This window comes from Numenius arquata, chromosome 19 (assembly GCF_964106895.1).
Source record: "Numenius arquata chromosome 19, bNumArq3.hap1.1, whole genome shotgun sequence".
Taxonomy (NCBI): Eukaryota; Metazoa; Chordata; class Aves; order Charadriiformes; family Scolopacidae; genus Numenius; species Numenius arquata.
The window spans coordinates 2,550,438-2,564,746 of NC_133594.1; the positions used below are offsets into that span (position 1 = coordinate 2,550,438).

A 14,309-nucleotide genomic window follows, 5' to 3' on the forward strand; every position below is an offset into this window, starting at 1 on the left:
TAGGGCTACCCAGGACCTGCCGGTGACCGCGGGAGGCCGGGACGCAGAGGAGACAAGGTAGGGCTGGGAAATGCGGCCCTGGGGTGGGAGACCAGGCTTTGGAAATATTTTTGGGTTGGGCTGTTGATCCCAATGGATGGTTTTGGATGGTGATGGTCATCAGCCGTGCCAAGGAGGTTGCAGGAGCAGCAGGAGGAGGACAGCTGGAGCTGGGTCCCATGCTGGGTGAACCAGCATCATAAGATGCCAGGCTCCTGAGTTGTTTTTTTCTTAAGAGGCTACTGCATTAAAGCATATGGCAGAAAGGAATTTTTTTTCTTGCTTCTCAACAGGGAGAAATGGGAGCCCAAGGCCCACCGGGATTTCCAGGAAAAGCTGGTCCCAAGGTGAGTGCTGTTTGCTGCCACCCTGGACTCGCCCAGAGAAGCACCCCCAGGCTTTTTCTGGGCTGGACATGGGAAAATGTGAAATCTTTGCTACTGGCATCAAGGATGTAAACTGGGGAGAGGGGAGCAGTGGGGGCTGTGGCATGGGGCTGTGATGGCTTTCTCCTTCCCCAGGCCCTGCCAGGTCCCCCTGGTCCACGAGGCGCTCCCGGCTCCCAGGTAGGGCTCTCCGTGCTCCCCACAAGCCTGACTTTCTCCACTCCCTCTGCTGCTTTCCCCTGTGGATATACAATACACTACAATATATACTGTGTGCTACCTATAGCATTAGTAGTGTGATCCCAGACCCCTGGTCCCATTTGTTGCTGGTTGGGCTTTGTCCTGGTGCCTCATGGACACCATTGAGGTGGCCCAGGCACATGGGGGTTGCCCAAGCAAAGTGTCACCCTCTTGGGATCCCCTGTACCTCCTGTCCATGACTGTGCTGCTGAGCATCCTTCTTGTTTCAGGGCAGAGCAGGAGACCCGGGTCCTCGAGGGCTTCCAGGGTTGCCTGTAAGTGGGGGAGCTGTAGCTGGCAGAGATGCCCTGTGGGCTGGAGTTGGGTGATGTCCCATGGGATGAAATACAGGTGCCCACACTGGAGGCCTCTTCACTCCTGGGCTGGTTGTGGGACAGAGAATGACCCAAGCCCTGCATGGGTGGCTGGGTGGTGACAAGTCAGGTATGGGGACAGCAGTGGCCTCCTGCACCAGCAGTGATGAGGCACTGGTACCCACCAAGTGCAAGTAGCACCTTGCAGACCCCGTGGTGGCTCAACTGCTTCAGGCACGGGGGTCCTGCTGGAGTTGTCCTCCCTGGAGCTGCACCTCACGCTACATTTTGGTGTGTCTAAGGGGTCTTTTGGTCTTGCAGGGTGTTCCTGGCCCACGGGGGCTGGATGGCATCCCTGGAAAGCCTGGCTCAGTAGGAGAAATGGGGGCTCCCGGAGCGGCTGGTGCTGCTGGCCCACCTGGGTACCCGGTGAGTGCAGATATGTGGTTCCTTCAATCAATGCCCAACACAACCTCCTGCCTCAGCTGGTAGGACAAGGAGCAAGATTTTTCTGGTGCAACACTTTTAGGGAGCTCCCAAAAGCACCTGCAGGAAGGGAAGGAAAAGGGAAGGTGGTGCAAGGGGCTTGAGAAGCTGCATGTGGTTTCTCTGCCCGTGGGGACGTGGTGTGCTGGCACATCCCAGACCCAGCTCGGGAGCTTGAAAAGGCCTCCTGAGTTAGTGCAATGTCTTGCTGCTGAGACGGACTGTTTGTTTTCAGGGTCGAGAAGGTCCAAATGGACCTGAAGGGCCTTCGGGGATGAGAGGAGAGAAGGTAAGGACAGAGAAGGTGAGTCTTGAGCTCCCCGGGCAGGTAGAGCCTCAGGCTCACTCTGCTTGCCTGAAGGGGTGGTTTTCCTCCCCTGGGCTGTAGGTGCAAGCACTCCTCCCAGTCTGACCACTGGTTTTGCCCAGTGGGATGGGGATTTACATATCTGGTGCAAGGTGGGAGCAGAGCCTTGCAAGCCCGGAAGCAGGGTATGCAGAGGACCTGTGTGGAGGACCACCATGGCCATCTGTCCTAATGTCCAGGTGTCCTCTGGCAGGGCGATGTGGGAGACCCCGGGGAAGCTGGCATGAGTGGGCTGGATGGCCAGCAGGTATGTCACCTGGGACACCCTGTCCTTCCCACGGTGGGAGCTGTGTGTCTTCTCCAGGGATGGGAGAGGAAGGGAGGAGGTTACTGGTCCTCAACTAAACCAGAAATCAAAGCTGTGTCTGCTTTGGCTGAGCCAAAGGCTTTGCACAGCGTGGGGTGAACGAGCCATGCTAGGGCTGGGCTGTGTGTCTTCTCCGCAGGGACCACCAGGACCGCTGGGAGCAGAGGGTCAGCCGGGGTCCAAAGGCGAGCAGGTCGGTTCCCGCTGGGTGCTGGGAGTGATATTGCTGGTGGAACTGGGTTTACCCAGTTTTGCACATAAATCCACGTAAGGCTGTTTGAAATCCACCCCCAGCATGCTCATGCCTGGGGATTCATGTTGCTGGGCATGGTAGGGGGGTCCAGGTCCCCTCAAAGCTTGGATACCTGGTACAAGGAGAACTGAGGCTGCTGTATGGTGAGATATGATGGAGGGCAGAGCCAGGGTCAGCTGGAAAACTCAGCCAAGAATAATCCTGGTCATCTTTGTCCTATCCAGGGAGAGGCAGGAACCTGCGGAGCTCCAGGTACCAGAGGGGACCCTGGGGAGCCAGGGGACAATGGGCCACAGGGGCCACCAGGGAGGCCCGGGGAGCAAGGAAAGGAGGTAGGTGTGATGGCTGACGCCTCAGTGGTCACTGCTGGCTACTGGTGTCCTCTGCCAAGGGATGGGGATGGGAAAGGTCTGCCACCCGGTGCACTGGCTCCGGACAACTGCCCATGCTATGGCTTTGCCACAGACAGGCTGAGATGCTCCTGTGGAAGGAGAGGGAGGATGCTCTGGGGGGTCTTCCCTTGCTTGGGCGAGGTGCTGCTTGGCTGTGCTCAGCATTTTGTCCTCCCTGGCTTTGGGTGACAGCTGGGGGTGGCCTCTTCGTGCAGGCGAAGCTGTGGGGACATCTACCCCAAAATCCCAGCCAGAGGAGGGTGGAGAAGCCCATAGAAGTCAGAGCTCAGGTTTTAACACACCCTGCGATGGGGCTGGGGCACAGCCACTGCATCTGATGCCCATATTTCCCCTCTGGGCAGGGTGACGCTGGAGATGCTGGAGACCCGGGCGAGCCAGGACCCCAGGGACAGAAGGTGAGGAGTGTCTCGAACTCTGTCCCTTCTTGCAGCACCTCGGGAACACCTGTAGCCTGCTCAGCCTCTTCTGCTCTGTTTGCTGTGGTGGGGGTAGAAGCAGGACAGGGATATCCCCATGGCTGAGGACCACTGGAGATGCAGGGCTCAGACCTGCAGGGCATCAGTACCTCTCCTGAGCACCATAGGGTGAAGTTCTGTCAGTGGCACCCAGCGAGAGGGTGAAACATGTCATCTCCATGCAGAAGCTCATTTAATTGCTATTCCTTTTTCTTCTTTGTGGTGACAACTCTGTCTCCATCCCCGAGCAGGGTGACGCTGGCCCCAGGGGCCTTCCTGGAACACCTGGCCCAGGAGCTGCTACGGGGGAAATTGGAGAAAAAGGCCACAAAGGAGAGAAGGGGCAAGAAGGTTTGCTGGCAAGTACAGCGAGGAGCTGCCTCAGCCCACTGGGCAACCAGCATTGAGTGCTGGGAGCCAAGGAGGGGGGCTCAACCCAGTGGGAAACCTTGGACTCCATGAGCCCATGTGTGAGAAAACACAAGGAACTGGCAAATCAGAATTAGGGAGTTATACGTCTCATGGGCTCCAAAATTGGGTCTTGTTGGCACAAAAGGGTAGTTTGGACTTGCTGGGTTAATGCTGCCTCCGGCCACACTCCAGGCTCCTGCCCCCGGGCTGGGCTGGGACCCTGCTGAGCACCTCTCCCTCTGTGTCCCAGGGCCAGGTCGGTGTCACTGGAGCTGCAGGACCTGCTGGAGCCAGAGGATGGTTTGTAAGTCAGCTCGTGTCCCTCCTCCCATTTTGGCTGATCAAGGACCTGGTGGGGAGGATGTGGCTGTGACTGGGAGCACTGGGCAGGGTTGAATCAATGGGGCTCCTTTGATTGTGCCCCAAACAGGGTGGGACGGGTCTCCGAGGTCCTCCTGGGCTTGACGGTCCTGAGGGAGCGAAGGTATGGTGAGGTGATGGCTCCAACCCTTCATCTCTGGGTGAAAAGCCCTTTTCTGATCTTTTCCAAAACTCTGCTTTCTGTCTCTGGCTGATGGGGGACATGGTAGGGCTGGTTGTGGTGGGGGAGCTGGGACAGACCTGGGCAGGCTGGTGACCTGGGGGACCTGCTGTGGGACAATCCCTGCTTTGTTGTCTGGGGACAGAGCTGTTTCCTCTTCTTCCCCAGGGAGATCCAGGACCACGAGGCATGGATGGACCTACTGGTGCTGCAGGATTAGAGGTAATGATCTTGTAGAGCTGGGAACTCTCAAAGTCTTCCCCAGTGCTTCACTGGTCCCAATATAAACCAAAGCCCAAAGGATTCATTGCCCCTTAACTGCCCGGGTCAGTGGGTCAGGAGTGAGGAGGGGCTTTTAATGCCTCACATCTTGGCACTGAGTCCCGAGAGGTAATTACATGCTCCCACCCTAAAAATCAGACCATTTCAGCCTGGTACCCAGGGATGCTTTGTGGAAGACCTATCGCATCGTGTTCACTCCCACCCGGTGCTTGGGTGCTGCCTGGGCATGTGCCTTGGCCACCTGAACCTAGTATGAGGGAGAGGATGCTTAAAATATGTCTGAGGATGAAGCACACGGTGGTGATGGGCTTATTCTAAATCTCCATCACCGCAGGGACTCGCTGGAGAGGACGGGCTCAAGGGAGATGGTGGCAAGCCCGGTCCGGTGGTGAGTACTGCCTCTGCCCCTGCAAAACTTGCCTGGGAAAGAGATTTGGTGGCATCTTGTGATGGAGCAGCAGAGCCTGGGGCTGTGTGTCACCCAAGGGGGTGGCCACAAAATGAGCTCTGCCAGCCCGAGTGCCGGGTCATGTCTCACGGGTCCTGCCCGGCAATGGCTTTGGAACTGAGTCATCGTTTCCCTGCTTTCCCTAGAGCCAAAGCTCCATAAAGGCATTTTAATACAGCTATTAAAAACCATGTAAAAGTGCCACGGCCGTTGTGCAATTATCGCTCGGCTGCCAGAGTCTGCCTGAGGCAGGTCCAGGGCATTTGGTTTCCCCTCTTCTGCTTTCACAGATCAAACCCACAGGTGTCCCTAAGGTCAGAGGGCTCAGGAGCCACCCTGTGCTCAGGAGCACTTGCGCTGCCCTGAGAAGCATTTGCTGGTCGTGGCCCTGACATGCCCAAAGCCAGAGATGTGTTATTGATGCCCTGCACTCACCTGCAGGAGGAATCCCATTTGCATCCCAGTTTTCCCATGTTGGAGAGCTGCTCTGTGCAGGCAAGACACGTCCAAACTGGGGCCATTGCCTTTGCTGGGAGAGAGGTCGGGATGTGGAATAAACTTGGTGTTGCTGAAGCATCTCGAGGAGGGGCTGCTCAGACCCCGCTCCAGATAGGGTTGGGCTGGGATGTAACTGGTGTCCCCGTCTGTGTCCACCGCAGGGTGCAGTGGGTGCCCGGGGACCAGCGGGCATCCCCGGGCTCCGGGGTTTCACTGGGCACGAAGGAGCCAGAGGAGCTGCGGGCACCAAGGGAGAGCTGGGCCGGCAGGTAACTCCTCTCTGTGCCACAGGGACAGCAGGGGACATTCCCACAGGGTGGCCCTCCCCAGCACAACTCCGGCACTATGGGGGGGAACAACCCCAGTCCAGACCCTGGGCCAAGGCAGCTGGCTTTGTACTCGCCCTCCTGCCTTCCCCCAGTTAACCCAGAGCTGATGCTTTGGCCTCGTGTTTTGTCCCTAAATGAACTCAGGGTCTTCTGGGACCACCGGGTGAAGCTGGACCCACGGGACCGAGCGGCACCGAGGTGAGTGGGCTCCTCTGCTGCCCCACTTCTCCACCTCTGGCTTTTCCCGCAGCCCAGGTCTGTGCCACTCCAACAGCCTGCCCGGGATTTGGGTGAATAACCCTGGAGCTTATCTTTTTTGGAGTTGGGTTGATTTATTTATTTTTTTTCCTTCCTAGGGCCTGGCGGGTGCAAAAGGGGAGACAGGCAAGCCAGGACAACTGGGGCAAATGGTGAGGAGTGGGATGGAGCCATGCTGGTTCTCCCTGGCACAGGCAGTGGGATGCTGGGATCTCCCAGCTGCAGCATCTCCTGCTCCCACTGAAACACCCAGACCTGCTCCAGGGAGGAGCAGAAGTCTCAAATGGGGATGTTAAGCTTAGAGCATCCCCCTGTGCACGCCATGGGGAGGGAGGCCAGGAGGGGACATCCCTGGTGCAGCATCCTTACGGAGGGGCTTTCCTTCTCCTTTGGGATTTTAGGGGTCTCCGGGACAAGCTGGTCCAAGAGGGCGGAAAGGTCACAAAGGAGAAAAGGTACTTCTGATATCCTCTTCTGCAGATGGCACCCAAGGGGGACCGGTCACCAGGCATGGGGTGGCCAAGCCTGAGCTGGTCAACCTCATTGTGGTCCATGGAGAGAAGCCAGGGGGAATCACTTTGGAGGGCCCCATTTGTCCCCACTGTAAAGGCAACCACGCACCAGTGCCTGGCAAACACAGAGCCCTTGGGTGCCCTCGGGCTGCCTTGGCTGGATTTTGGGTGAGGGGCTGGCAGGTCTCACCAGCTCAGGTCCCCCCAGCCCCACTGGGCTGCCTCCATCCTAGCTCAGGTGCCCTTGGTGGGGGACAGGGGACATCCCCTTCACTGGCTGGCTCTTCACCATGACCTTGGTGTCCATCTCCAGGGTCCCACAGCGCCTGGTGTGAGCTCTTACCTCATCTCCATGCAGGCAGCATCCCTTTTTCCCCAATCCTGGGGATGTGGCCAGGCTGCTGGTGACCCATATCTCTCATCTCTTCTTCCCCCAGGGCAATGTGGGGCACAAAGGGGAAGAAGGGGTCCCCGGAGAAACTGGCAGACGGGTAAATGGTACTATTGTCCCCATGGAGGGTGGCAGGAGGCACAGGGCTGATTCTTGGAACCCACTGTCCTGGGTTGAGCGACACAGGACTAATTTCTCTTCTCATGCTGGGGAAAACTGCACTTTTAGAAGACTCTAGTGTCCGAATTCATGAAAATATTTACTTTATAGCCAGCTCTGGGATGTGGGATTCAAGGTCTCAGAGTTTTCGAGCTCACCAGGTACAGGGATGAGGAGAAGCGAAACCCGGGCACTTGACCCAAGGTGCCAACAGGATTATTTCATACCGTGAACATCGCATTCAATATAAATTGGAAATTTTGCTGCATAGTTGCTCTCTCCCTTGACGGTGGCGGGTCCAGAGAACTCCTTGCCCCGGTGCCGGAGCCCTGAGCCCTTCCCTTCCTCCCGAAGCCACAGCGCTTGCAGGGTCCCACATTGGCTGTCCCTGGGGGGGGGGGGGCACGGCTTCCTGTGATGGAATGGGCTGGGTATAATTCCTGTATATCTTATATTAGTATCAGGATTACTGGTTCTTCGGTATTACTGTTAATTATTTAGACTTATTGTGTGTCTTTGCATTCCCCAATTCCCCTTTCCGGGTGGAGAGGGGCCAGGGGGTGAGAGAATAATTGTCTAAACGACAATAAATTGTTATGGGTTTTCTCAAACCAAAACACTCACGGAGGTCTTGCAGAGGGGACCCTGGTTTGCTGGGGGCTCAGCATCCCTGGGGGGCGGGGAGCGAGGGGGACACGAGGTGGCCAGCTTAGTGCCTTTAACAGGCTGGAATTGCTCACGAGTCTTTAATCTGTTGTTCCCAGGGCAAGCGAGGCAAGGCGGGCCACCGGCCCCCGAGAGGTCCCCGGGGACCCAAGGTAGGTTGGCTTAGCCCCACCGGGGCTAGGGCTGCTTTAACACCCTCTGGGGTGCTCCCAACCCGGGGGGCTGCTCCCACCTGCCCCGGCTTAGAAAAGGCGGGGTCAATATAGGGATGTCACACAGCTGGAGAGCTCTGTGTCCCAGTCCCTTCCAGCCCAAGGTGGTGGTGGTGGGGGAGATCTCCCACACTCCCAGCCCCTGGGGGCTGCCCTCCCTGCAGGAGGGACCCGGGCATCCCTCCTGCCTTGCATCGCTGTGCCCACCAGCCAGGGGGTCTCGCTTTTGCATTTCCAGGGCTACCCAGGTGATGAGGGGCTGGAAGGACCTCAGGGCCCCCAGGGACCCTACGTAAGTATTAGCTTGGAGGTTTTGGGGTGCAGGCTGCTCCCTGTTTGGCCCCATGGGTACCATGGCGCAACCCAGCTCTGTGGGCTACAGGAGCAGAGAAAAATTAAAATGAAAATCCCATTTAAATTAGGGAAATTTCTAGGTGTTTCATCCATCCCTTGTTTACCCATCTCATCTTGCTTTCTCCTCCCAAATTAGCAACCAGCAGCGTGGGTGCGGTCAGGCAAATTGCATAATCATAGAATCATAGAATGGTTAGAGTTGGAAGGGACCTTCAAGATCATTGAGTTCCAACCCCCTGCCCTGGGCAGGGACACCTCCCACCAGACCACGTTGCTCCAAGCCCCGTCCAACCTGGCCTTGAACCCCTCCAGGGATGGGGCAGCCACAGCTTCTCTGGGCAACCTGGGCCAGGGTCTCACCACCCTCACAGCAAAGAATTCCTTCCTAATATCTCATCTAAATCTCCCCTAATCTCCAATATGTTGTTCTAGGGGCCAAATACTTCCCTTCCAGTTCAGTGTCTGATGCCTGGTGGTGCTCAGCACTCTTAGAGGCCTATGCCCACATCCCATTGAGTTGCCACGGCACGAGGGACTGGCTGCATTGAAGGAGCCAGCATTGGCCAAAAAAACTACTCAAATACATTTTTTAACAACTGGAAATGTTTTTTTCTCTATTTAAAATAAAAATCCCAGCTTTGGAAACATCACAAAAGCAAGCCACGATGTTCTGCTACCAGCCAAGGGACCTGAACTGCATTTTTAATGGGTTTTGCTGAGGGATGCTCCTGGAAGCAAAAAATCAAAGATGTGATGAGAAATAACTCAAAGTTTCTAAATCTGCCTGAAATTCTCAGAATCCTGACAGCAGCCTCGGTTTTAGCGAGGTCCCTCTGTGCCAGGGAGCCGCCGGGAGCAGCTCAGGCACAGGGTGATGCGGTGCCGCGTCGTTTCTCTCTTAGGGCATCCCGGGGCTGAAGGGCATGAAAGGAGACCCCGGACCCAAAGGACACAAGGTAGGTGACATGTACCGGGCACTTGAGCCCCAGGCACAGTGGGGGACAGGCACAGGCTAGCATTTAACTTGCTGGATGCCATCACTTATTCCCTTCTTCTTGAACCCTGATCGCTGCAGTGCCCTTCTTTGGGGGTTGACCACCATGTCCCCAGGTGCTGGGAGATGGGACCTTTAGCTTGTCTCCAAAACCAAGTCCTCTTCCAGCCTCTCCGACCTCCTGGAATTGCAAGCAGCAGCCTGTATGTTCTTTTAATCCCCTGTTCTCAGCGTCGATGCTGACGCAGCACGAGCACAGACCTCCTCGGTGCCGCTACCGATGTGCTGATGGATCCAACCTTGGCCCGAGCAGCCGAGCACATCCTCCCGGTCCCATCTGTCAGCCACAAGGCTGTAAATAAGAGTGACAAGCAGTCCCTGGCGGCGGGTGGTTGCTCGCGGCCTTCAGGAAAATGAAACCCCGGTAGTAAATAAAACTTTAAATTTATTGCGAGCTAAATGAGCAATGGCAGAAGTTAAAGTCCAGAGCATTCTGCAAGACCAGAGCCTGGGAATGCGGGCAGAGGGGGGGGCTGCGGGAAGCGGCTGGGCTGGGTTTTCTCTCCCTGCTCCACCAAATTTCAGCACACAAGACATTGTCTTTATTATTCTCAAAGCGTGTCCTGGGAACTTCCGAGGTTTTCTTCAACGTTATTTTAGTCTGGGATAAAACACTTTTGGTTTTGCCTTTGCAGCTGAGCAGAGGAGGCAGACGCTCCATCACGCCTCCTCCTTCCCCAGCAATATGGGTTCAGTTAATTTTACCAAAGCAAAATGATGGGTTGGTTTGGGTTTTGTGTTGGTTTTTTTTTTTCCCCCAGAAATTTTACAACCAGCCATAACTGGGAATTTCCCCTTTCCAGCTGCTTGCTGAAGGCCAGGAGATGTTTGGCCTGGAGAAATGTCCCCAGGCAGGCATCTCCTGCCAGGGTCAGGCAGCAAGGAAAACCTCCGTTGCCTACCTGCTGAAATACCACTGATGGAGTAACTAGAGCAGGGTTCCTGATGCCCACCCTCAGGGACAGAGCAGGGTTCCCGATGTCCACCCTGCCTGGCTGGGTGTCCCAGGGGGGTTCTACCCTCCTCTTTGCCACCAAAGCTCTCCCTGACTCTCTCCTAGGGCGAGAAGGGCAGCATGGGTGACCTGGGCCAGCAAGGGGATGATGGCTTCAAGGTGCGTGAAGGGTTTCGCTCTCTTCCTCCCTCCTCTTGGTCCCTTGTCACTCTGTGTGACACCCTGACCCATCTCCTAGGGCAAGCCAGGACCCCACGGCATCCCCGGGAGGCCAGGACCCAAGGGACAGCAGGTAAGGGCAGGGTGGAGGGGGACGGGAGGAACTGAGATGAGTATTTGGGGTGAATTCCTCATTTTTCCGTGCAAAATCCACCCGGGGAAGGGGCTGGGTTATAGAAGGATGTAGGGCTGGGGGATGCCCCGTGCAGTGCCCTGACCTCCTCCGGTGTCTTTGCAGGGTGATGCTGGCCCCCCCGGCCCGCGGGGACACCTTGGCATTCCTGGGGCGCCGGTGAGTCCTTTGCCTTCCCACCAGGGTTGGGGTTCACTCTTGGTCCTGCAGGGGTTATGCTGGGATGGGGCTTCGATCCTGCCTGCCTCCCTCTGAGCTGCATCTTGTCCTTCTCTTCCAGGGCTTGTCTGGACCCAAAGTAAGTAGGGGGGAGCACCAGGAGCCAGGCTCAGCCCTGCCGTGGGGCACGTCCCCTCCTTCTCCTTCCCAGGGTGCAGGGTGGCCCCATGGGGCACCCTGGGGTGCCACTCGGCACGGCAGCATCTCACCACCTTGATTTTCTTCTCTCCTTTTCCTCCTCCTCGTCCTTCGGCAGGGGCTGAAAGGCTTCCCGGGGCTTCCGGGACCCAGGGGCACACCAGGATTGCCGGTAAGTGGAGCCACTAATGTCCCTCGTGCCATAATTTGGGTCCCTTGCTCCCCCAAATTTGGCAGCGAGGTCCCGCCATGCCATGCCATGGGGATGGCTGGCTGCTGGCACCGTTGGAGGGGCTACAAGCACGTCAGGGAGCTCGTGGGCAGCAGCCAGCATCACTGGCATTGGCATTGTCACCCAGGGTCTTGCCGGCCCCCCTGGTCCCCGTGGACCCGCGCTGATGCTGTCCCTGGAGGAGCTGCGGGTGAGTGCATTGGAGAGGCGATGCTATGAGGGGTTTCCATCCCCGTTTTGGCGGGTACCACCCTGGAGGGAAGGGCTGACAGCGATACTGTCCCATGTCCCGCTGCTCCTGAGGTCCTCTGTGCACAAGGTCCTTGCACAAAGAGCAAGAAGATATGATTAATCCCTCTCCCACCACGCTTGTCCTTGTCCCCTGCATGTCCCATCCGCTCTCTGAGCACCCTGGCAAAAATAAGAAGGGGGCGGGGGAGGAGGGGGCTAATATCATCTTGGTCACACACCCCCCACACCCCCCCTTTTTTTTTTTTTTTTTCTTTTAGCACCTAATTTATCCCTCCAACCACCTGAATTACACTGCGGTCTGGGCTCTGCTGGACACCCTGAGCCGGGAGCTGCAAGCCCTCATCCAGCATCCCAACGGCACCAAAACCAACCCGGCGGCCACCTGCAAGGAGCTGCTGCTGGCTCATCCCAGCCTGCCCGATGGTACTGGGGTGCTCTTGGGGTCCCCCCGTGTTGGACCCGGAGCCGGACAGCCCTCCCAGCGCCGGGACGGCGCTGGGAGGGCTGTCCGGCTCCGGGTCCAACACGGGGGGATGGGCAGCTCTTTGTAATTAAGAAGGGATGAGGATTTGGGGGATGAGCTCAGAGGGGTATCCCTGTAGGATGGAGGTGGCAGGCAGGGATGTGCCACCAGCCTGCACCACGTGGCATCCTCCCCCCCGTGCCAAAAAAAAAACCTGGGTGCCAGGAAGCTCTGCCCTCTGCCTCCCTCCCTCCAGGGCAATACTACATCGACCCCAACCAGGGCAGCCCCCAGGACGCGCTGGTGGCCTTCTGCAACTTCACGGCGGGAGGGGAGACCTGCATAGCCCCCGTCCACAACCAGGTAGGGGGTGGCTTTGGTGAGGCAGCTTCAACCCCACGTTACCCTTTGGGGTGGGTGAGGATGGGATTGGTGTGGTTGGAGAAAGGACAGTGTGGCCAGTCCCTTGCCATGGTGACCTCTGCCCTCGCAGGGAGCTGTTGGAGCAGTTTGGGGTGAGGATGAGGGGGGAGGGTTTTAAACTGAAAAGGGGGAGATTTAGATGAGATCTGGGGAAGAAATTCTTTGCTGTGAGGGTGGTGAGACCCTGGCCCAGGTTGCCCAGAGAAGCTGTGGCTGCCCCATCCCTGGAGGGGTTCAAGGCCAGGTTGGACGGGGCTTGGAGCAACCTGGTCTGGTGGGAGGTGTCCCTGCCCAGGGTAGAGGGTTGGAACTCAATGATCTTTAAGGTCCCTTCCAACCCAAACCATTCTACGATCCTGTGCTCCTGGTCACAGTGTGTGACCAGGCTGCAGGGACAGGTCACACCACACATGGTATAGCTGATTCCTTGTCCAGGCAGTGCCACTGTCCCTCCACTGGGACAGTGTGACACGGTCACCACTCCCCACAGGTCCCCATCAAGGCTTGGCTGAGCACCTACACCTCTGAGGACACCTTCGAGTGGTTCAGCACCCTGCCTGGGGGCTTCCTGGTGAGTGCCCAGCCAGGACAGCTGAGGGGGCACAAAGTCCATCTCATGGAGTTGGGGGTCTCCTAGTGCCTGGCCCACCATGGTGGCACAATGCCTGGGAACAGAGTCCTGATGGCCGTGCATGATGGGACAAGAAAACCCAATCCAGTGCTTTAGCAGAGAGCTGAATCCTGCCCAGTTTTCAACTGGAGAGAGCACAGACTCCTCCAAGCAGCCCTGGCTACCTAGTTTTCCCTTCTCCTTGCCCCTGCAGCTGGAGTACACAGGGGCCAGCGCCGTGCAGCTCCGCTTCCTCCGCCTGCACAGCCACTTGGCCACCCAGAAGGTCTCCTACTCCTGCAGACCGGCCCCCGAGCAGGGCCAGCCCCAGCCAGAGAAGGAAATCCGCTTCCTGGCCGATTCCCGGGAGCAGAGCTATGCAGCCAGCCTGCAAGGCTGCGTGGTAAGCCTGGCCCTGGCCTGGACCCTTTTCTCTGCCTGGATGAGACCCCCCCTGACATTTCCAGAGCCCGTTGGCATGTGTTTGCACCCCCAGGGTTTGGGATAGACCTGGGGCATGAGGCTTCAGCTGGGGGGATGGGGATGGGGAGGGAGATCATCCTTTCCCCAGGCCCAAGGAGCCGCCCTGGTCTTGGGGATGCTCTGGGACTGTGGATGGGATGTGGCAAGGGATGGGAGTGGGCTCCGGGGGACACAGGGGGAGGCCACCTCCCTGGAGAAGCCATGCAGGGCTGGAGACCTGTGGGGCTGTTGGGTGCATTGAGGAGACACCAGAGCAGCGAAGGGGCCGGTGGGCGCTCTGAGATGGTCCTTCAGGCCCCATGGTCGAGGGTTTCGGTGTTGTTCAGTTGCTCCCGGTGCTCGTTTCAGCTGGACAATGAGTCCTCCATCACCGACACCATCTTCCAGTTTGCCACCGAGGAGCTCTCCCTGCTGCCCCTGCGGGACCTGGCCGTCTTTCACAACGGCGACACCTCCCACCAGTTTGGTTTCACAGTCGGACCAGTTTGCTTCAGCTGAAACCAGTAACACCCAGACCGAGCCAGCCGGTTTCCTCCTCGCCCGAGAACTGTCCTGCTGGGGATGTGCTGGGAGGCTGGGGGGTGGCACGGGGCTCTCACCCACCCCCTGGAGCTGCTGGTCCTCTTTTTGAGACACATGTTTGTAGCTGCATTATGCCACGGACTACACTTCCTTCTGGAGTAGAAGAATATTGTTTACAAAAGTCATTTCTCTATAAATTATATATATTATATATGTATATATGTGAGAAGGTGCTAATTTAATGACTGATTGGGGGAGGCTGGTGTAATTACAACCACTGGGACC

The 14,309-nt window shown here is 57.4% G+C and overlaps 1 protein-coding gene across 1 annotated transcript in view; it reads left to right on the plus strand.

The window, feature by feature from the left end:
- The window catches only part of LOC141473780 (uncharacterized), a 101,529-nt gene extending 87,290 nt beyond the window's left edge, over positions 1 to 14,239 (plus strand). The window contains exons 38-71 of the mRNA XM_074161387.1: positions 4 to 57; positions 333 to 386; positions 561 to 605; positions 896 to 940; positions 1,301 to 1,408; positions 1,701 to 1,754; positions 2,026 to 2,079; positions 2,279 to 2,332; positions 2,617 to 2,724; positions 3,147 to 3,200; positions 3,509 to 3,619; positions 3,922 to 3,975; positions 4,102 to 4,155; positions 4,381 to 4,434; positions 4,829 to 4,882; positions 5,602 to 5,709; positions 5,914 to 5,967; positions 6,126 to 6,179; positions 6,429 to 6,482; positions 6,977 to 7,030; positions 7,854 to 7,907; positions 8,206 to 8,259; positions 9,224 to 9,277; positions 10,436 to 10,489; positions 10,569 to 10,622; positions 10,788 to 10,841; positions 10,963 to 10,980; positions 11,158 to 11,211; positions 11,399 to 11,461; positions 11,781 to 11,946; positions 12,243 to 12,349; positions 12,900 to 12,980; positions 13,234 to 13,422; positions 13,851 to 14,239. Of these exons, the coding sequence (XP_074017488.1) occupies positions 4 to 57; positions 333 to 386; positions 561 to 605; positions 896 to 940; positions 1,301 to 1,408; positions 1,701 to 1,754; positions 2,026 to 2,079; positions 2,279 to 2,332; positions 2,617 to 2,724; positions 3,147 to 3,200; positions 3,509 to 3,619; positions 3,922 to 3,975; positions 4,102 to 4,155; positions 4,381 to 4,434; positions 4,829 to 4,882; positions 5,602 to 5,709; positions 5,914 to 5,967; positions 6,126 to 6,179; positions 6,429 to 6,482; positions 6,977 to 7,030; positions 7,854 to 7,907; positions 8,206 to 8,259; positions 9,224 to 9,277; positions 10,436 to 10,489; positions 10,569 to 10,622; positions 10,788 to 10,841; positions 10,963 to 10,980; positions 11,158 to 11,211; positions 11,399 to 11,461; positions 11,781 to 11,946; positions 12,243 to 12,349; positions 12,900 to 12,980; positions 13,234 to 13,422; positions 13,851 to 14,000 (2,433 nt within the window). The 3' untranslated portion in view covers positions 14,001 to 14,239. The remainder of the gene's footprint in view (positions 1 to 3; positions 58 to 332; positions 387 to 560; positions 606 to 895; positions 941 to 1,300; positions 1,409 to 1,700; positions 1,755 to 2,025; positions 2,080 to 2,278; positions 2,333 to 2,616; positions 2,725 to 3,146; positions 3,201 to 3,508; positions 3,620 to 3,921; positions 3,976 to 4,101; positions 4,156 to 4,380; positions 4,435 to 4,828; positions 4,883 to 5,601; positions 5,710 to 5,913; positions 5,968 to 6,125; positions 6,180 to 6,428; positions 6,483 to 6,976; positions 7,031 to 7,853; positions 7,908 to 8,205; positions 8,260 to 9,223; positions 9,278 to 10,435; positions 10,490 to 10,568; positions 10,623 to 10,787; positions 10,842 to 10,962; positions 10,981 to 11,157; positions 11,212 to 11,398; positions 11,462 to 11,780; positions 11,947 to 12,242; positions 12,350 to 12,899; positions 12,981 to 13,233; positions 13,423 to 13,850) is intronic.
- The last annotated feature ends 70 nt before the right edge of the window (positions 14,240 to 14,309 follow it).